Below are 19,712 nucleotides of genomic sequence, written 5' to 3'. Positions count from 1 at the left end.
AAACTCGGATACAGAGACGGCCGTTGGACTGCGGCGCTCTTTGTCTTAACATTAGCAACATTAGCTAGCCCTGTCTTTCTGGAACTCTTCAAACTGTTCTCTGTGGTCATGTTGAAGATGATGGTGGAGTCGTGTTTCCTCTGGTGGTTGCCACGAGTGTTCGGCAAGTTTTGCAGAGCACCTGTGTTTGGAGAACGTCGTCTTTACCAAATCCAAAGTACCTCCAAATAAGCGAGGTACTATTTTTTAGCCACGAGTTCATAGTCAGTAGCGTTCTCGTCATGCGTCTCGCTCTCAGCCATTACAACTCCGACTCGTCGCTGCAGCGTTGTTCGCTCCCCACCTACATAGGAGGCGGGCCTCTAATCCATTTGATTGGTTAATGCCGTGAAGGGCTCTGTTCGACTGGTCAAATGTGTAAAGGGGTTTCTTTGATTGGCAAATTCTTTAAAGCACGTGCGTAAACATTTTAAGGTACCCAATTATCGCGGTTTGCGCCGTCTTTTGCAATGGGCCCATCGCACAGGCTGATATTGCGATGACAATAAATTTTTTATTTATTGTGCAGGCCTAGTACACAGCTGACAGCTCTATTTGACAACTGTTAGAATTCATATTATGGCAAGAACCAATCAGCGAAGGAAATGTCACGGGGTGAAACGGGACAAGTTATTTAGAGTTTTATTGTGCATGTTTTGCAATGTTTTATCTGTTTTAATATTTTAATATTGTATATTGGGTTTGTTTGTATGAGCTTTATTGCATGTTTTTATCTTATTTAAATTGAACACCTGTCCTGTAAAGACTCCGCCCCTACCTGATAGTAAACTGATCACACCTGCGAGAGATCCCAGAGAGGCCAATAAGAGGGCCTGGCAGACCATAGAGCAGCGGGGGGAGAAAAAGCTTGAGAGAAGGCTTGAGAGGAGGAGAGACATGGCATGGTAACCGGTGTGGGCGACGGCCGCGCAGAGCGGCACAGAGGCCCGGCTATAGGCAGCTGGCCAAGGCGTGCGGCAAAGGAGAACGAGACCAGAGATCGCGGACGACCGCGCACTGGAGGGAGTGATCGGAGCTGAGCGGAGAGGTCTGTGCTGGTGTTGACGGGAGGTAGCTCCTCGCCGAGAGAGGCCCACGGCAGGGGATAGAGAGGCAGCGGGATGGCGCCTTATGTCCCCGGGACGGCGAGTCTATGGCTACGCGTGTGAAGCACAACACAGTGGTGGGCGGAGTTAGGAGCTCTGCCCATCTGGGGTAAGTCCCGATTCATCCCGTCTAAGACGAACCTCCAGTGGAATTTAAGAATGGTGACTGCCGCTGGCCCTCTCTCCCTTTTCTAGTTGGCATCAGAAGGAAGAGGCCGACAGGACGGCGACAATCCTGTTGGTTTCTGCACCGTTTGGACTTTTATATCGTGGCGGATGCCACTGGACTGTTAATGTTGTGTTTTATTGCTTTTTATTGTGTTACCCCTTGGCCAAGGTTGTTTTAATTCATTTTGCATTTTTAACTATTTAAATATAATAAATTATATTTTAATTATACAGTTTTTTTTAATCGTGTGCTTTCCCTTGGCGGCTCCACTGCTCTGTCTGTTTGGAGGAAGGTTTCCTTCCTTTAAAAAACGACACTGTGGAAATAAAATCAGCCTTTCCGCTCCGTTACAGAAACAACAGTCTGTCATTTCTTTAAGAACTGAAGGTCAGTCAATCCAGGAAATTGCAAAAACTTCACAAAAACCATAAAGCGCTACAAAGAAACTGGCTCACACGAGGACCGTCCCAGGAAAGCAAGAGCCAGAGTCCCCTCTGCTGCTGAGGATACATTCATCCACCAGCCTCAGAAATCACAAGTTAACAGCTACTCAGATCAGAGCGCAGATAAATGCCACATAGAGCTCCAGTAACAGACACACTCTACATCAGCTGTTCAGAGGAGACTGTGTGAATCAGGCCTTTATGGTCAAATAGCAAGCAGAGGAGATTAGTTTGGGCCAAGAAACACAGGGAATGGACATTAGACCATCTGTGCTTTGGTGTGATGAGTCCAAATCTGAGATCTTTGGTTCCACAAAGGTGAACGATGGTCTCTACATGCATGGTTCCCACCATGAAGCATGGAGAAGGAGTGTCTGGTAGTGTGTGCGCCAGTGAACATGAACTTTTAAAACTCAAAATATTTTTTTTATATACTGGTTAAAAGTGTTTGTGAAATACTTTGTTCTTTATGCTGGACTAACAAACTGCAGTCACAAAGACTGACTGTGAGCACTTTTCGGTGATTACAGAGTCATAATAACGTGTCATATATGAGATTATCACCATGGCATGACATCACATCATGTATGTATTTGCAATATTTAAAAAAAACAGCTGACAGTGTGTTTTCATATTTTCATTCTGTGCTTAAAGGGAGAAAGGTTTATTATTTCTGCAGTATTGCTGTCATTGCTTTTATCTATAGTTTTTTTTTGTTGTTGAGAATAACAGAGTGAGTCAGACTGCAGGATGAACACTGAGCTGTTTGTGCCCCCCAGTGGTCTTTGACCACAACGTGCTTCCAGTGAATTCCCGAATCCAAGCTGTGTGTCATCAGCAGCCACTCCACCTTAAAACTGACTTCACGTATAAAACTTGGGTCATTTATTTAAGAATTTGCACCATATCCAGCCTTCTTGTGCCTCCCTGTACAGAAACTCAAATGTTATTTTCAGACTTTTATTTTAGGGAGCCTTACACCTGTACACATGGTACACATTCACAAATAACGTTTCATTTAAAAATTTGTAATAGAGGGGAGGACACATATGCTAATGTAATGTTAATAAATGGGTATTTATGAACACTAAACTTTCATGTTCAGAGAACACTCTCAGGTATATCTTGAGGATCTGAGTGTTCATGTGATTTATATTCTTTGCTATATATATGCAACAACGTCCAACGTTACATGTTAGTCAACTTCATTCACATTAATTAACCTTCAGCTATCGAAACTTGAGTTTTTATATTTCCTTGAACCACTTGAATGCACCTTTTCTAATTCGTGTTTTACCGGGGGTCCGCGAAGGCGCTTCGTTGGCATTTTACGGCCTCCGATTGGTTCGATTTGTGTTATTTGCACCACGTGACACCAGACATGGCCGCCAGCGAGCCGAGTAAAGACGGTAAGTGTGACTTTTTAAACGTGTCCGCGGCTTTAATGCTGATATCTGGTGGTCTGCGTGCAAAGGTTTGGGTGTCGGTGACTCTCCGAGTCTGTGGGAATCCACAATCAGCAGAAAAAAGGCTAAAAAAAATCAGAAAAGCAGGCGGGAACCCGCCCGGCTAAGCTAGCAGGCTAGGAAATAGCTGGGCTGCTAACTGTGATTATACAGCAATCTCTATATTCAGTCAGTACTCAGTCTGACAGCTGTGAAGTTTATTCAGGATTTAACAGCGTGTAAAGTCTGAGTTCGATTAATGAGTTATTTAATTCATTAATTAATTTATTTTTTTACTTTTAGATCATAGTTTTGTCCCCACGGGTGATGAAAATAATTGTATATAGACAGATTTTTGTAGATCAGAGGGAAATGCTTCTTCATGCCAGGCTGTACATTCTCGCTTCCGCTTGGTTTTGACTCACCTGGTCTGGAGTAGAGTGTGTGTGGTATATAAGGTGTAGTCTCTCTTCTGCTTTCTCAGGTAAGGACAGCATTCTGGAGCCGCTGTGTTTCCCCGATCAGCCGGCTGACATCTCCAGCCCTCCCGGTGTTCAATGTCCCGGCTCCGAGCCGCTGGTCTGCCTGTTCTGCTCTGAGTCCGTCCCACCGCCGCGGAAAGACGTCCTCCTCAGACACCTGCTGATGGAGCACAAGCTTGTCATCGCCGACGTCAAACTCATCGCAGACGTCCCAAAGTACGAGCCACACATGCTCCGGCTCACTCGTTTAACTCTCGGGAACACGTTTGGATGTTTTTAGCATTTGGAACTCGATCATTTCACCAAAGACTTCCTGTAATTATTTGGGGTGATGGGGGGAAACCCTTACCTTACAAGTATAAATATATACAACAAGTCCAGCATGTCCACGCCTGTTAGTGTGCTGCTTTTATGAACCGTGACGAAGTGTTTCTGTGCGCCGGTAAACCTGGCTGTGAGTCGGTTTTTACTGACGAGTTTCCTCCATCAGGTACTTGCTGTACTGGAAGGGCAGATTCCTCGAGCAGCCGCTCACAGATTTCTGCAGCGTCATCAAAACCAACTCCACGGGCCCAGTCGGTGAGTTCACTCAAACCCACAGAGGACCTGACCTTTCAAAGTGAACCACGTACACTTCCTCCAGCTCTGATTAATGACTCATTAAAAACTCTTCTTCCTCGCTGACCTGACAGAGAAGCAGGAGGACTACTTCCTGCTGTGTGACGTCCTTCCAGAAGACAGAGTCCTCCGAGAGAAGCTGCAGCAGAAACGACTGGTGAGGAGACGTGACACTCGGAGCATCCTGAGTGAATCTTGTGCTGCTGGAAGTTTCGTTTCTTTTAAACTTTGTTTTGAGGCAAAGTCTGAAAATCAGGAAAAATCAGAAAAATTGCAGATTTGAGTGATTTGACACGCTTTGTGTCGTTGTAACCTCTGCACTTTAAATATCTGAGCACTCTGAGGTAGTTTTCTGAAGAATTCCTCTGAGCTCTTCTTCTGTGCTCCCACAGGAGGAGGTCCTGGAGCAGCAGCAGAAGGAGCGAGACGACAGCAGCTTCCATCGTCTCTGCATGTTCTGCAGCGAAGAGTTCACGGGAAACAGGTAAAGCGCCGCGGGATTCCCATCAGTCCTGGAAACCTCACGTGTGTTAGATGAAAGCAGACAGAAGGTAGAGCTTCCTGAAATCATGTGACTAAAAGCTTCTTTGCTTCCTGTAGTCATCCTCTTATGATCCAACCCCCAAAAAGCTGCTTTTTACGCATAATTCCATAAACATCATTCAGTGACATGTCTGAGCCTGAACCAAGATACTGAACCTTGGATTGTCCGTCCTGATAATATTCTTATTTACTGTGTCAGCCTGGATGCAAAAGTTTCAATCAAGTCCACTTCCTAGTCCTCCTCTGATCCTGTGTGAATGCTTTCAGTCTGCTCGTTTCATCTCTGTATCGTCCGCAGTGATTGGTCGGACTGGCAGGCTCATCCGGTCTCTGCAGTGTGTCTGTTCTGTGATCACCAATCGGAGACGTTGGAGCAGATCTACGCGCATATGAAGGTACGGGAACGTAGAAGTTTCAGAGAAGGAAAATATCGTTTTCTGCTTTTCATCCCTGAAACGATTCTGCAAAGGCTTCTGGGAGAACGGAGACAGTGCACACTAACAGGAAACGATCTGCTTCCTGAGGTCTCTGCAAACATATGAATCCATCGTTCGCACAAAACATGGATTTTACTCAGAAAGTGCCCTCACACACAGACGGACCGAAGCTGAAGAGCTTTTAAAATGAAGCGCCTTTTATTTTGAAAAGTTTCCAAATAAATACATGATTGTCAAACCTTTAACGAGCAAATAAAAATGTTTCCTCGTTGTTGGGTCTGTGTTTCCACAGGCCCCGCTAGTTTAGAGACTTATTCATCATGAAGGAAACAAGACATAACAGAACATCTTCAACCGGTTTTTCACTCGCTAACGAGGGAAGTCTTTGGTCAAGAACCAGCTCTTGGAGCCCACGCCCCTGTCCTGTCTCAGGCCCGAAGTCCTTCAAAGAGCAGCTTCCCCCGTAGCTATTTATTGACATGGCAGTTACAATACACAATACAACACAAGCACCTCCCACTGTAAAACCCCCCAATGGTTCTAAGACGTGTGTGTGTGTGTGTGTGTGTGTGTGTGTCAGTCATAAAAGCAGGAAGCTCACAACAGATCTGTCAGGATGCATCTGCAATAAAAGCTCCCCCAGCACAGAGTGGCTGGAGAGGTCAGAGACAAAGGAACGTCTTGATCCTATAGGTTGAACTCAGACCGTACAAATTTAAGAAACACGATGACAACATTCAACAATTAGACTTAACACTCGTGAACAATAAATAAATCTAGGATTGGACGTCGACTGCAGTCCGATTTTGTCGTTGATTAAACGTTCTGGTTTAAAGTCAGAACCAGTTTCCCAAACGTGACTCTAAGTTTGTGCTCACGAGTGACGAGTTTACCTGAGAGGCAGAAAAGTTTCTCTCTGCTTTCTGGTTTTGTTATTTATGAAGTCTGTAACGGGCGTCGCGTGCGTGACCCTGACATCTTTCTGTTTTGTGTTTGCAGGAGGCTCACGGCTTCGACCTCCACCTCCTTAAGACCGAGCTCAGTGGGTGAAATCGCCGTGGTAATTCGAGCGCAGTTTGCTTCTATTTCTTCCTTCTGAGTGTTTCTAATGTTCTGTCCTCCCTCAGACCTCAAGTTCTACCAGCAGGTCAAACTGGTGAACTTCATCCGGCGGCAGATCCATCAGAGCCGCTGCTACGGCTGCACGCGGATGTTCGACTGCCGGGCGGACGCCCTGCGTCACATCGCGGCTGAAGGTCACGTGATGAAACTGCCAGAGATGTCCGCCTGGGACCAGCCGCAGTAGGTTTAAGGAAGCGCCTGCAGAATTAACCAATGAGAGCGCGGGCTTTAAAGCTGGCGTACAGCTGCTGATGAACGTGGTCAACGCCACAGATGTTTACACTTCATTTGGAGTATTTTTATCAGCTGAGGAAAATGGCGTCCTTTTTGGGACTAATTTGAGCCTGAGCACTAAACGTCGTCTCGCTCCGCAGGTATTACTTCCCCACGTACGAGAACGACGCTCTCCTGTGCACGCTCTCTGACAGCGAGGAAGGCGACGGTGACGAGGAGCATCGCGGCGAGGAGATCCCGGTCATCGCGGAGGACATCTCTAACCTGAGAGCGCTGAAACAGTCCAGTGTCCTCAAGCAGCTGCTGAAGGAGCGAGGAGGCAGCAGCTAGGACCACAGACGGACACGTGTCATACGTTTGACTCAAAGGCGTCTCTGACGTCGGCTGAGCTCAGCTCATGGTGACCACATGCCACATGGCTGGAACGCAGCGGCACGGGTTTGAGTCCGGCCCTTTCCCTCTCAACTATTTCCTGTACGTCTCTACTTAGTAAAGATAAGAAAGGCAAAAGAAGAGTCCTCTCCACAGCTGGACACGCGGACGCCATGATGTCCGCTGAAACGTAATTGCTCTGCCTCGTGCAATGAAGCTGAAACATGCGTTTTCTTGAATGTGAATTTTAGTACTCGAGTAAAAATGATTTTCTTTTGTAACTTGTAACTGAGCTGGATTCAGTGCTGTGGTGGACGAGCTCATCGTCAAGATGAGACGAGAGACTCTTTATTGTCATTGCACAGTCACACTTAGAACAACAGCACTACACAATTGCAAACTGTCCCGCGTCGGCACTACGCACAACACAAACAACACAACACAGGAACTTAATAAATGAAAAGAATGAGTGTATGTTTTACTGCACATTGTTAGGGCCCGAGCACCGAGAGTGCGAAGGCCCTATTGTATCTGCTCCGTTTCTTATTATTATTATTATTATTATTATTATTCAGGCGAAACAAGGGCCTTTTTGAGGGCCTAAACATGCTCAAAAACTCATGAAATTTTGCACACATGCCAGGTCTGGTGAAAAATTTTGTATTTTAATGGTTTTACATATGAGCACTGGGAAATGGCTCTACAGCGCCACCTATGCCTTGTTAAATGCAGCCCTACAACCACATCGTTTGGGCTACATGTATGAAATTTGGCACACATGTGTATCATGCCAAGACGAACAAAAAAGTCTGTGGGCCCATTGACGCAAACCCAACAGGAAGTCCGCCATTTGGACGTGAAGGTGACATTTTGGCTCTAATTTTGCCGTTTCCATGCCTCGAACTTTTTCGAACTCCTCCTTGGGATTTGGTCGTATAAGCTTCATCTTTGGTCAGTTTCAACTACACACCTGGGCCATGTTAAATTGCGGAGCTTTTGAGTTTTCACAATACCATGAGGCCGTGGCGCCACGGCGAATTTCGATGACTCGCCATGAAAATCTTATTGCCTCTCATTTTGTCATACATTTTCTGACCTTGACCAAAGTGAACACATATGATAAGGCTCCACCCCTGAACATATTTCAACTGCCATATTTGACACCAGGTACAGCGCCACCTAGTGGGAACAGGAAATGTCATGTTTTACACTTTGGGGTACAGTATAGTGATGGGTGACATCTGCAGCCTCAAATTTCTCCAGGAAAGCCTTAAGGAGTTGGTCTTGGGTTACAGTGAAAACTGTGACTTTTCGCAAAAGGGTGTGACCCCAGCGGCGTGGCGAACTTTGATGTCACGCCATGAAGAAACAAATTAGTATAACTCAATGAAATCCAGTCTGATCAGTACCAGACTTTACAGGCATGATGTCAGACCCGCCCTGAACAGATTGATGTGCCCATTGTTGGAAATACGGACAGCGCCACCTAGTGGCAACAGGAAATGTCATGGCTTTAATTTTGTTGTACTGATTTTCACAGGTTCATCGTGGCCACCTCAAAAGCGGTGAATATCAACATCAGTCCCTCGTATCAGTCCCTCGTGATGCTTCAGTGCAAAAATTGTGACTTTAAACTGAACGGCGCACCCTGGTGGTAACGCGGTTCACCATGAAAGATGAAGTGGCTTTTGAGGGGCTTGGAAAGTTTATAGAGGCTTGAAATTTGGCACACACCTCCAAATGGATGAACGCTTTGTTGGCATGTGATCATTTTCATTGAATAGCGCGAAATGGCTCCACAGCGCCCCCTACAATATTTCAAAACATCAGCCCCTGCTCTGTGTTTCATCTATGAGTCTGACACTTGGTAAGCTTGTGTAAGATATCAAGATGTACAAAAAAGTCTCTTGGAGCAATATCCCAAATCCAACAGGAAGTCAGCCATTTTAAAATTAATGTGTAATTTTGATGACATTTTCCCCCCTTTTCAGGCCTCATACTTTGACGAACTCCTCCAAGGGATTTCATCATATTGAAGCATTCTTCAGTGTGTAGAATCTAAAGACCTTTGTGATGTTAAATTGCGAAGCTTTTTCCGTTCAGGGAAACGGGGTGGTCATGGCGGCACGTAGAGTTTCAATCACTCGCAAAAAGCAGTAATCTGCTGTCACTAAAAAACACAATGTCCAATCTCTCCCAAAGGTCGCAGTTGTGATGAGACTCGAGCTTGGAAATGTTTGTTATGCTATTTGTCAATAATGGTTAGAGCGCCACCTAGTGGCATGACTATAATCCTGGTTGAATAAGATGAAATGTTAGCTGGTGATTAAAAGCATGAAATCCATCAATGTGACATCACATCGGACGTGCCGGTTTGAGGTGTTGGCAGTGGCTCGACGTGCCGGGGGTGCGAGGGCCCTCATAACGCTGCTTGCAGCTTTAATTATTATTATTGTTGTTGTTGTCCCCTCAGAAAGCCCAGGGACGTCTCGTGCCTGAAACATCTGTCCTATTTGGTGTTTCTGTTGTTTTTCTGCATCGCTTTGCTGAGCGACACCTGCCGTATGGTGGAGCCGAACTGCAGCGCTCAGAGTTTTCACCGCGTCCTTCGCGTCCAGGCTCACGTTCACGAACATGCAGCACTGAGGAGAGAAACGAGAGGTCGCTGCAGGAACTCACTGCTGTCAAACTTCCTGTTTTATCCTCATTTCGTACTCTGGCAGGCTGTAGGACATTTTGGACAATCTATAATCTTCTAACACAAAAACATACAAGTGTTCACTGAAGTAAACACACAGAGCAGTAGCAGATTTTTTTAAGTGTTTTATTTATTTTCATTTGCTGCTAACTGCCTTGTTTTCATTTGTAGTTTTTGTAGTAGGAAGAACTACAAAATCTACAAATAAACAAAGAGCAGTTAGCAAATGTAGTGCTCTCCACTATGTGAAGCCCTCACATGAATTTTTAGATTTTTCAGTTTAAGCCAATTAAATGAAATCCAAAAATTCAGCCCCAACAATCAAATGATCCCCTATGAGCAAGCACTCTGGCAACGGTGGAGAGGAAAAACTCCCTTTTAACAGGAAGAAACCTCTGGCAGAACCAGGCTCAGGGAGGGGCGGTCTTCTGCCATGACTGGTTGGGGGGTGAGGGGCAAAATTAAATCAAACATAAAGGAGAGCACAGCATATTTATGACAGGTCGGTGGACTGTGGCTCGAGTTCAAAAGATGCTCGAATCCCGCCTGAGGTGGTATGGACACGTGATTCGAAGCAATGAGAACTCAGCAAAAACGACTATTAAGGATCGACCCAGACGGACGCCGGCCTCGAGGCAGACCCCACAGAGCGGGACATTCGCTTCAGCTGAAAATCTTAGAGGCGACCCAGAAAGCTGCAGGAAACGCAACAGTTAAACCTACTTTAAGTAGGTTTACACCACACGAACCAGGCGATTCTCTTTCTGTTGTCTCTTGTTCCCGTACCGCTGGGCGCTGAAGATTTTCCACAGTTTGTCTGAGTTCTGCCATCTCTTGCCTGAGTTGTGTGTTTTCTTGACAGAGTCGTGTGTTTTTTTGAATGTGTCGTGTGACATCGTTACTGAGTTCTATGTGTTCTTTACTGAGTTCTATGTAGTTTTCACTGAGTTGTGCGTTTTCTAGCTCGAGTTGTGCGTTTTCTAGCTCGAGTTGTGCGTTTTCTTGACCGAGTTGTGTGTTTTCTCGACCGAGTCGTGTGTTTTCTTGAATGTGTCGTGTGACATCGTGACTGAAGTCTATGCACATTTCATTGACTCGTGCGAGTTCTTCGGTGAGTCGTGCGTTTTCTTCCCAGAGCTGTGCGTTTTGATGCCCGAGTTCCTCTCTCGTACGCTCCAGTTGGTCTAACGAATCTCCACTTGCCTGTGACATTTTTGTAAAGGTTTAAGGCTGAAGGGTGTCAAAGGGTAGCTGTGTCTCAAACAACTGTCTCTTTCTGCTGTAAACTGTTGAACGAGCTCCTATTTATAGACTCGGTGGGCGTGGCAGAGAATGCGATGTCGCTGTGACAAAACAATGATCCTTTGATCTTCTCAAAGGATCATTGTGATGTCGCCGTGACGTCACGATGATCGTTCGAGAAGATCAAAGGAGCGCTGTGGATCATTCTGCGCATGCTCAGATCAATGAACGGGAGAACTATTTGTAAATACTTTGCTAGCTAACAAAGGTGCTTTTAGCAACAGCTGGTGGTGGTTCGTCGCTATCAACCCTTAAACTCGTGAACTGGCTCTCTAGCTTTTCGATTGCTACTGCTGTCTATCACATATGTATTATTTGGAACCCAGCTTACCTGTAAAAACAGACACACAGCAGGTAACAGGAACTACTCGGTCGCCAGCTCGGCACCACTAGGCTGTGTCCCAATTCAGGGTCTGCACGCTTGAAGTACGCGCACTACGCACGGTGCGTACTATAAGTATGAGAAGTGCGGAAGTGAGAGGCTTGTGAAATAGGACGGTCTTGCCTTCGTCGCGCTGCTCAGGTTGCCTAGCAACCATGATACTAACCGCGAGAAACGTGTCATACAGCTTTGTGTGACAGAAACGAAGGAGAACATGTTTTGTTCATTTGAGACCAAAGGACCGTAAAACATGATTGTTGGGCTTCATTCCTGTGCTGAACAGTCATTTAAGATTAGCTAGTAAATAACAATTAGCTGATGTTGGTCATGAGACTAAAGTCATCTCACTGTGGTAATGTAAATATAATATGGCCAATATTAAAGTTATAGTCAGATTATTATGATATATTACAGCAGTGAGCTTGAACAGTTGTTTATATGTCCTATCACCTTAAATCTTCACTCAAAGACGAGTATCTGTGACAGTGTGTATACAGATGTGTTATATATAAGAGACAAATATTGTTCGTTTAATACGTTGGCATTATTACATTTGGCTCAATGCTTACATACATGTGTATAAAGCAAATGTACGAGCTGTGATAACTGTGTCTGATAGAATGAAGAGTAGACTGATATATGAAATATTCCTTTATTGGGTGAGAAAATCAGACCATGTCATAACTGCTGTAAGTCACACAGAATAGACATCAGAGCCTTAAACAGGCTGACGTCTGCTAAATGGGTCAAACTGGGCAGAAAGTCTACAAACACATAACATCCTTATAGAATATGATGTAACACTATAGATCAACTTAGCTCAGAATATATAAAGCATATAAACAGTTACAGCAATATGATGCAACAAACACAGCAGCTACTGATCCAAAATACTCAAAGCTTCATAGAACTGAAACCAACATTTATTTTAGCTCCATTCTGCTGCTGATACAGACTTTAGGTTTCTGAACATTAAACTTGTTGCTGCCTTTCATGGTGTGTAACTTGAAGGCCCTGAGTACTCTGAGTACTTTCTCCCACACTGGAAACACTGGGATGATCACATTATGTGAACATTACCTAATAAGACTGATTCAGCACAGACAGTTCTGTTAAACTTTCCTAGCAGTCCTTCACAAACAGGGAACAGTCTGTCTATTCTCTCCATCTGTCAGCTGCTGCTGGCTCTTCCTCCTCCTCTTCCTCACACACTGCCGAGTTTGTCCTGGTGGATCATCAGGGGTGCAAAGCCTCACAGATGATGTGCAGCAGTGGGTCCCTCAGTCTGTCCTCACTCTGGACACTTGCAGTCGTCACACATGGAAATCAAATGTGTGATAAGCTGCAGGATTCAAACACAAGTGTAACTTATAAACACACGTTCATACTTTTATTCCACAATCAGAGAGAAAGAAACAGAGAGAGAGTGCAGGACAGACAGACAGGTGACAGTCTCAGGTGTACACACTGCTACACAACAGCACAGAGAAGCAGGATTTAGTGTTTGTGTTATTACGAGTGTAAACAAGAAGAGTTCCAGATGGTACAGTGGACACATGTGTGACTGCTGTGATTAAAGCATCTTTCTTTCAGCTTAACGAGTGAACCGTCAGCTCGTTCAAACACACGTTAAAGTCCGTTTGGCTCGACACCACCGAACAGAGGCAGCAATATAACACAGCTCACATTAACAGTGCAGTGGATCCTGCTTGTGCCGTGATATTCAGGACTGCAAACCGAGCAGCATCACTGACTTTCAGCTTGTTGTGTTTGTGGATATATGACTGACTTTAATTATCCATGAAATCATCACATTCTCTGTAAGATTAAGGTTGACTATATATATATTTATTAGGGGTGCAACGATACACAAAATTCACGGTTCGGTTCGGTTCGATACTTTGGTGTCACGGTTCGATATTTTTTCGATACAAAAAAATGTTCATGCATTTTTAATTTGTCATTTATTAAAATTATAAATATATATTTTAACTCAAAAGTACAGTTTTTAAATTTAACCCTAACCCTTGTGCGTGTTTTTTATTTTGACAGCGAATGCGCACCTGCGGACCACTTATGTGCAGCCCTGGTTATTTAGCTCGTCATATTGCAGCCACAGAAATAATTTTGTCCATGAAACCATAAAGCTGCACTTTCTTTTTGCCTTATAGTCTGATTTGTCATAACTTTTCCGTTTTGTGGTAAGCTTTTCTTTGGCTGTCACTTCTTCACCCTGACCTGTCTTATTTGGCTCAGCAGAACTAAAATATATATCCTGCTGCTTTTACACACGCACTCACATAAGCTCAGCGATTCTCTGCGCGATCAACCTCTCACATGTTTAAGCTGCGGGAGATTTCACTTGTCATGTTTGCATAGTAAGCTAACGATTAATAAGACGATGTCAGAGGAATTGGTGCACAAATTATCATCACTCACAGATCAGTGCTGTCGCTCTCTATACACAGTTCGCACGATTGCAAAGTGAAAGCAAAAAAACAAGCGCAAATTCAAACGCGACTTCAATATGTCACATATTGACAGTGGCTCACCGATGCCAATGACATAATTACCCAGCTACATTTCTGAAAGAATGCAAAAGCATTGACATATATTTTTCCTACAATAGCCCGACGGGCAGGGAAGAGATAGATTTTGGTAGCCCGACTGAAAAAATCGCTAGCCCCAGGACGTTGGGCTAGCGATATTGCGAGCCCTGTATCTGATTGAGAAATCACTCATCTTTGGAAAAGAGAGTTTATTACAGAGAAATGTCTCTTTCCAAAATAAAAGCTATACTATCCGCTTCTTCTGGGCTATATTCTCAGCAGCATAAGGAGAATCACGTGCTAACAGCTGTCTAAATGACTCGGCTAAAGTTAGTAGCATGCTTGTTGTTTTTGTCTTTGCACTAGGATGATGTAAATGTGCAGTCATATTCGTTGTGTTCCCACTAGTGCTTTCAGGTTAATCTCGTTGAAATGACCTTAACGCCACAACACGGCAAATCTCCGTTAACGAGCTACCGCCGATCGCTCCGTGCATGGGGCTAGACGGCCAACACGTTAACGAGCTAACTGCGCTAACACACTAGTTCACACCAATGTAATTGAGCATTGCGTGGCACATCCAACATACTGTTTTACTTTAGTCCATGACTCGCTTACCTTCAGGGTCATACGTCACATGAAAACCAAAATAATTCCAAACGCCAGATCTGAATGAGGTTCAATTTGCCTGTTGCAAGGAGAGCTTAACTTCTGTCTCGCTAGCTTGCCCTGCGCTCTCAATGTGAGAGATTTACATTGCTGTGCTTGAGAGCCACCAGCTGTGGAACGCCAGGACTGCCATAATGAATTAATTAAATACACCATTAAATAATTAATTAAATGTGGCAATAATTAATTAAAATTGGAATTAATTAATTAAATAAATAGTTATGACACATGTAATTAATTAATTATTGACACATTTAATTAATTATTTAATGATATATTTATTTATTTCATTTTGGCAGTCCTGGCGCCTGGCTCTCGTCATGAAATAATTTTATCTGTCAGCCTCACCCATCAAACTCAGGGGGCGGGGTTAACGCTGCCCATGCAGCTTCTCTAACATTTGATTGGTTGCCGTGCAAAGTAAGTCAAAACAGGTCGATCCTAGAAAATCGATTGCTTGTGTAGACCAGGTATCCCAGAATGCAGATCAAATCACAAGCAGCAATGGTGGTGGTGTAGTTTTAAAATACCCCGTTTTTCTGTCACCAGCTACACTTTTAACAGTGTTTTAGCCGCGAATGTCGCGACGTATGTCTGGTCAGGTTGTCAACATAGAACATGTTTGCAAAAGTGCTCAGATGTTTTCAGAGATGTCACTAGCTCTGCTAACAGTTAGCATGCAGAGTGCACCGAGGGGGTTACGTTAACCGGGTTGTTTACATATTCCACTCTCCGTGTTCCACATGTTGCATTCGCAGATTCTCATTTTCACCGAACGATCGTCTCTTTCCGCCTGGTCTTGTGTCTCTGTGCTTCTGTAACATAAAGAACGAGCTGACATTTTTCTCACGAAACCAGCGATCAGCTCAACAGACCCTCAGTTTACCTGCATGCATCCTCCTCCTCATCTGTCAGCTGTTTAACACCTGCTGCTAATTCAAGAAACACGCCTACGTTACCTGGTGATAGTCACAGTTTAACTGGGCAGCCGGTGCTCGATATAACGCAATGTCAGCGCATTTTTCTGCACAAGATAAGTAAATATAGTGTTTTCCCCGAGCGCAGAGCTGCTGGAGCTCGTTTCCTTACAGAGCACTTTATAGGCGAACAGCTTCATCAGCGGCTGATGTCCAATCACCGGCACACAGCTTTCAAACCTCACCTTAGTTTTAGCTCTCAGTGGTTAAACGCTGGACTTCATTCACTCAGGTTCTGTCTGTCGGGTCACGTTTACTTCGCTGTTTTATTTACAACTGAGCAAATCGGTTTGGCTGAGGTTAAAGTTACGTTTCATAACTGCATAGTTTCACAGACGTTTAATGGTTCACTGGCACATGTGTTAGACTGAACTATCATCTAAATATCATCTGTTTTTTAATAGTTATTCAACTGTATTCTAAGCACCAGCTGTCTGTTAGAATGTGATTTTTTTCTCTCTCTGTTGGCAGAGGTATAAAAATGCGCAGGAAAATCTGACATGCATGGCGAACTTCACCGACGATATTTAGGGAGGAATAAACACACATCAAACATAAATGAACCATTTGTCTGTCTCCATAATTGAGAGAATTTTCTCTTCTTATGTCAACACTCTCTCTCTTTTTTTTTTCTTTTTTTTTTCTTTTTCGGTCATGTTATGTTTACCTGTCAAAGGCTTGTTACAAACTATGAAACACATCGTGCAGACTTCTGGATGTTAGAAGAAAACTAATACTGCTCATGAATGAGACTAAAGGCAGGAAGGTGTCCTTTAAAACTAAACATGTTAATAGGACCTCCCTGTTTATATCATAGTTTATGATATAGCACGTGTATTTCAGTAATAGCCTGCTGAGGCCACTATATGTGCTGGCCTCATATCAAATGTGAAGGCAGACTGAGTCTATGTTTGACGTTTTTTATATCTAATCTTCCTTTTCAAACATTTAAACAGCAGCGAGTCTGCAGCTGAGGGAATACAAATTCAAATTGTCGGAACAGGTTTGCTCGTTTCTTGGATTCATTTGGTGATTTATTAAATGTATAACTGTTATTCTAATCTGCTGCTGAGTCTCTTACACTTTTCTTGATGCTGTATATTTTCACGTCTCTGGAATAGTTGGCAGTTAGATAGTCAGCTGGGAAACTTTGTGTTAACTCATGGAGCTGAGGATATCGTGGATATGCTGACCTCGCTGCGTGGTGTACAGAGCGAGGTCAGCATGATTAATATTCACAATAAAAATATTAGCCGAACATCATGAAGTCTGTATGTGTTTCATAGTGTTGAACAACCTTTGTACAGTTAAAGCCAACAGTTACTACATGACGGAAACACCAACGTTATCTCTTTTATGTGTTTATACACAGGTCACGCTGATTACTGAACAAAAACCCAAAGATCAGATGTTAAACAGATTTATTTGCTCTCTCTCCTCCTTAAACATGTTTTTAATGTTAGTTATAATTCAGAATTGGCGACTGAAACACGTAGGACACATAAGAACATCAGGAAATAAAACATCGATAAATATAACCTCAGTAAAAGAAGTCAGCGGGGGTTACTACAGCTGTGTACCGGGGCCTGCGCTTTGTCGGTGGGATTGCTTGCGAGGCGAGCGGGTCTATCCCACGCTTTGCCGTGAGACTGGGCAGACATCTCCGAAATCATCGAAACACTTTTGCAAAGAGGCTGTATCTTGACAAACCGACCAGACACATGAAGATTAAACCACTACATTCTCGGCTAAAAAAATATTAAAACGGTATTTGGTAACACACAAACAGGGTTTTTCAAAGCTCAGTTCTGTTAGCTTCCACATGCCGGTTGTTGTGTGCTAGAAACAATGGCCACCAGGCCAAAGCAATGGTTTTGACTCGATCAGCGTTAACCCCGCCCCCTGAGTTTGATGGGTGAGGCTGACAGATAAAATTATTTCATGATGAGAGCCAGGCGTCAGGACTGCCAAAATGAAATAAATAAATATATCATTAAATAATTAATTAAATGTGTCAATAATTAATTAAATGTGTCAATAATTAATTAAAATGTGAAATACATAAATAATTAATTAAATGTGTCAATAATTAATTAATTAAATGTGTCAATAATTAATTAAAATGTGAAATACATAAATAATTAATTAAATGTGTCAATAATTAATTAATTACATGTGTCATAACTATTTATTTAATTAATTAATTCCAATTTTAATTAATTATTGCCACATTTAATTAATTATTTAATGGTGTATTTAATTAATTCATTATGGCAGTCCTGGCGTTCCATAACCATCTACCGGAACTAAATTCCCTATATGTAGGGTTGCCAACTCCCTGAAAAATAAATAAGGGACACCTCGTGGCCAGGGCCGGGCGACCCAGTTGTCTTCACCCTTCCCAGTGTGGTGAATTTTCTAGCTCTTTTTTTGTGTGTGAAATTATTTTTTTAACCATTTGACTTGAAGTTGATTTAAGTAGATGTGTATTCTTTGTGATATGAACACATGTGAAACAAATGATCATTTAGCCATTTATTTTTAGCTCAAAATGACAACATTAACACAGTAAAACAGGTCTCTTTCTTAAACAGAAGCCTGTCATGCTTAACTTTTGAGAATATAAGTAAATCTTTCTTTAAAAGCACTCTGTCCTGCTTAACTTAAAATAATAGAAAACAATAGAAAGAAAAATATTCTTGTAACAGTGCACATTTAGTGCATTTAGTACAATTGGCTTCAGTTGAGCAATGGCGTGTCCAGCGGGGTGGCCTGGGGGGGCACAGGCCACCCCCCAAACCAGACTGGCCACCCCAGGTGCCACCCCAAAGGCAAAACAATAAAATTCAATCAAATATCAAATGTCCGATTATGTTTTCACGGTGACGCTCAGATATCCGAGTGTAAGTGAATGCAGCATCGCTTCTGCGCTATGCGCATCACGTTAGCAAAGGTAGGAGAGCCAAGCACGAAAGATGGCACTGCAGGAAACAATTTTTCGGTGAAAGAAAATGAGGACAGAATAAATGTCCCGGTAAGTAATATCAAGTTTGTTGAGTTTAGTAAACTTCGGTGAAATTAGAATCCCAAGGAAAAAAATAACACTTAAAGAATTATTGCAGCTGTGGAATATTTCAGACAGTATGCTACTGAGGGCAGCTAACATAAGAGTTATGCGTTATAAGATATAATCTAAGTCGTAACATTGCTGTATGGAGCTGCAGATTTGGTTGCAGGTTAACATCGCTGGACTGGCCATCGGGCATACCGGGCATATCCCCAGTGACTTATTTTTTATTTTTTTTGTAATGGCATGAACAATGAGAGGTGGTGGATTGGCCAGATGCAGGTCGATGTGTAGAAATAACTCCGTTGTTTGGTGGTGACTATGACGGGGCTTCCACAGAGGCAACAGGTGGATGAGGGAAGGGGAGGCAGGAGGAGAGACCCGAAGCAGCCACCAGTCCGAGTGTCAGGTGAACTGAACTTCAGGTAAGAAGTTATGACCTGCAGTCTATCTGGGTCAGATATAAACCAAGTTTAGGTGGAGTTTATTTTCATGTTGCTGACTTTTTACTGTCAGTTGCAATAACTCATACTGCGTTCTAGCCAGTTTGACGGAGTTTTTATACAGCTGGGTGGGTGCTATGATGTTACTGATAGTGAACTTTATTTTATTCATAAGGTTAGTAGAGTTGCCAACGGCTCCTTAAAAAAATGGAATGGTCCCTCATTCAGAGAAAATATTACACGTTTCGTATTGAGCTGAGAAGAGACGCAGTTTGTCCCGAACTTTAGCTAGAATGGAAAAAAGACACAAAGCTGGATTTATTCTGTCTTTACGCTGCACAGCTGCCTCTTCTCTCATTCTCTCCCCCTCCCTCTCCTGTTGCTACTTCAATCATGAAACTGATCAATGATCAGCTGATCGGCTTTTCTCTCTTGTTTATCGCCCACTTTGCGCCAGAAAGAGGAAACCAGCAGATGTTGCGCTAAACAACAGCAGCACGTTTAAGCTTGATCGGCTGTTGTTAGAATGTATTTAATATTAATTTCTAGTATCAGCTGATGTTTGCTGGAGCCACAGCTGTAAAACTGCTGGTCATGATGTCGGTTTGGATATGT

General features: G+C 43.4%; 1 protein-coding gene across 1 annotated transcript; it reads left to right on the top strand.

Moving 5' to 3' along the window:
• Nucleotides 1-3,076: 3,076 nt before the first annotated feature.
• On the top strand, nt 3,077-7,481 carry LOC147326787 (zinc finger protein 277-like). The gene is made up of 9 exons (XM_086302152.1): nt 3,077-3,166; nt 3,687-3,900; nt 4,175-4,263; nt 4,377-4,459; nt 4,695-4,786; nt 5,144-5,240; nt 6,282-6,324; nt 6,410-6,584; nt 6,779-7,481. Exons 1-9 carry the CDS (start codon nt 3,139-3,141, stop codon nt 6,966-6,968), a joined length of 1,011 nt encoding a protein of 336 aa, XP_086158278.1. The 5' UTR covers nt 3,077-3,138; the 3' UTR covers nt 6,969-7,481.
• Nucleotides 7,482-19,712: the final 12,231 nt, after the last annotated feature.

This window comes from Aulonocara sp. 'chitande type north' Nkhata Bay, linkage group LG7, assembly GCF_057382095.1.
Source record: "Aulonocara sp. 'chitande type north' Nkhata Bay isolate Kocher_YH1m ecotype deep benthic linkage group LG7, A_spYH_male_GT1.1, whole genome shotgun sequence".
Classification (NCBI taxonomy): Eukaryota; Metazoa; Chordata; class Actinopteri; order Cichliformes; family Cichlidae; genus Aulonocara; species Aulonocara sp. 'chitande type north' Nkhata Bay.
This window is presented reverse-complemented; position numbering and strand designations above follow the sequence as displayed.

Excerpts from the sequence above, each read along its gene's own strand:
- LOC147326787 (XM_086302152.1), top strand. The coding sequence starts at position 3,139 with ATGGCCGCCAGCGAGCCGAGTAAAGACG. Across the intron at positions 4,264-4,376 it reads CAACTCCACGGGCCCAGTCG|AGAAGCAGGAGGACTACTTC; the intron begins GTGAGTTCACTC and ends CTGACCTGACAG. Across the intron at positions 4,787-5,143 it reads GAAGAGTTCACGGGAAACAG|TGATTGGTCGGACTGGCAGG; the intron begins GTAAAGCGCCGC and ends TATCGTCCGCAG.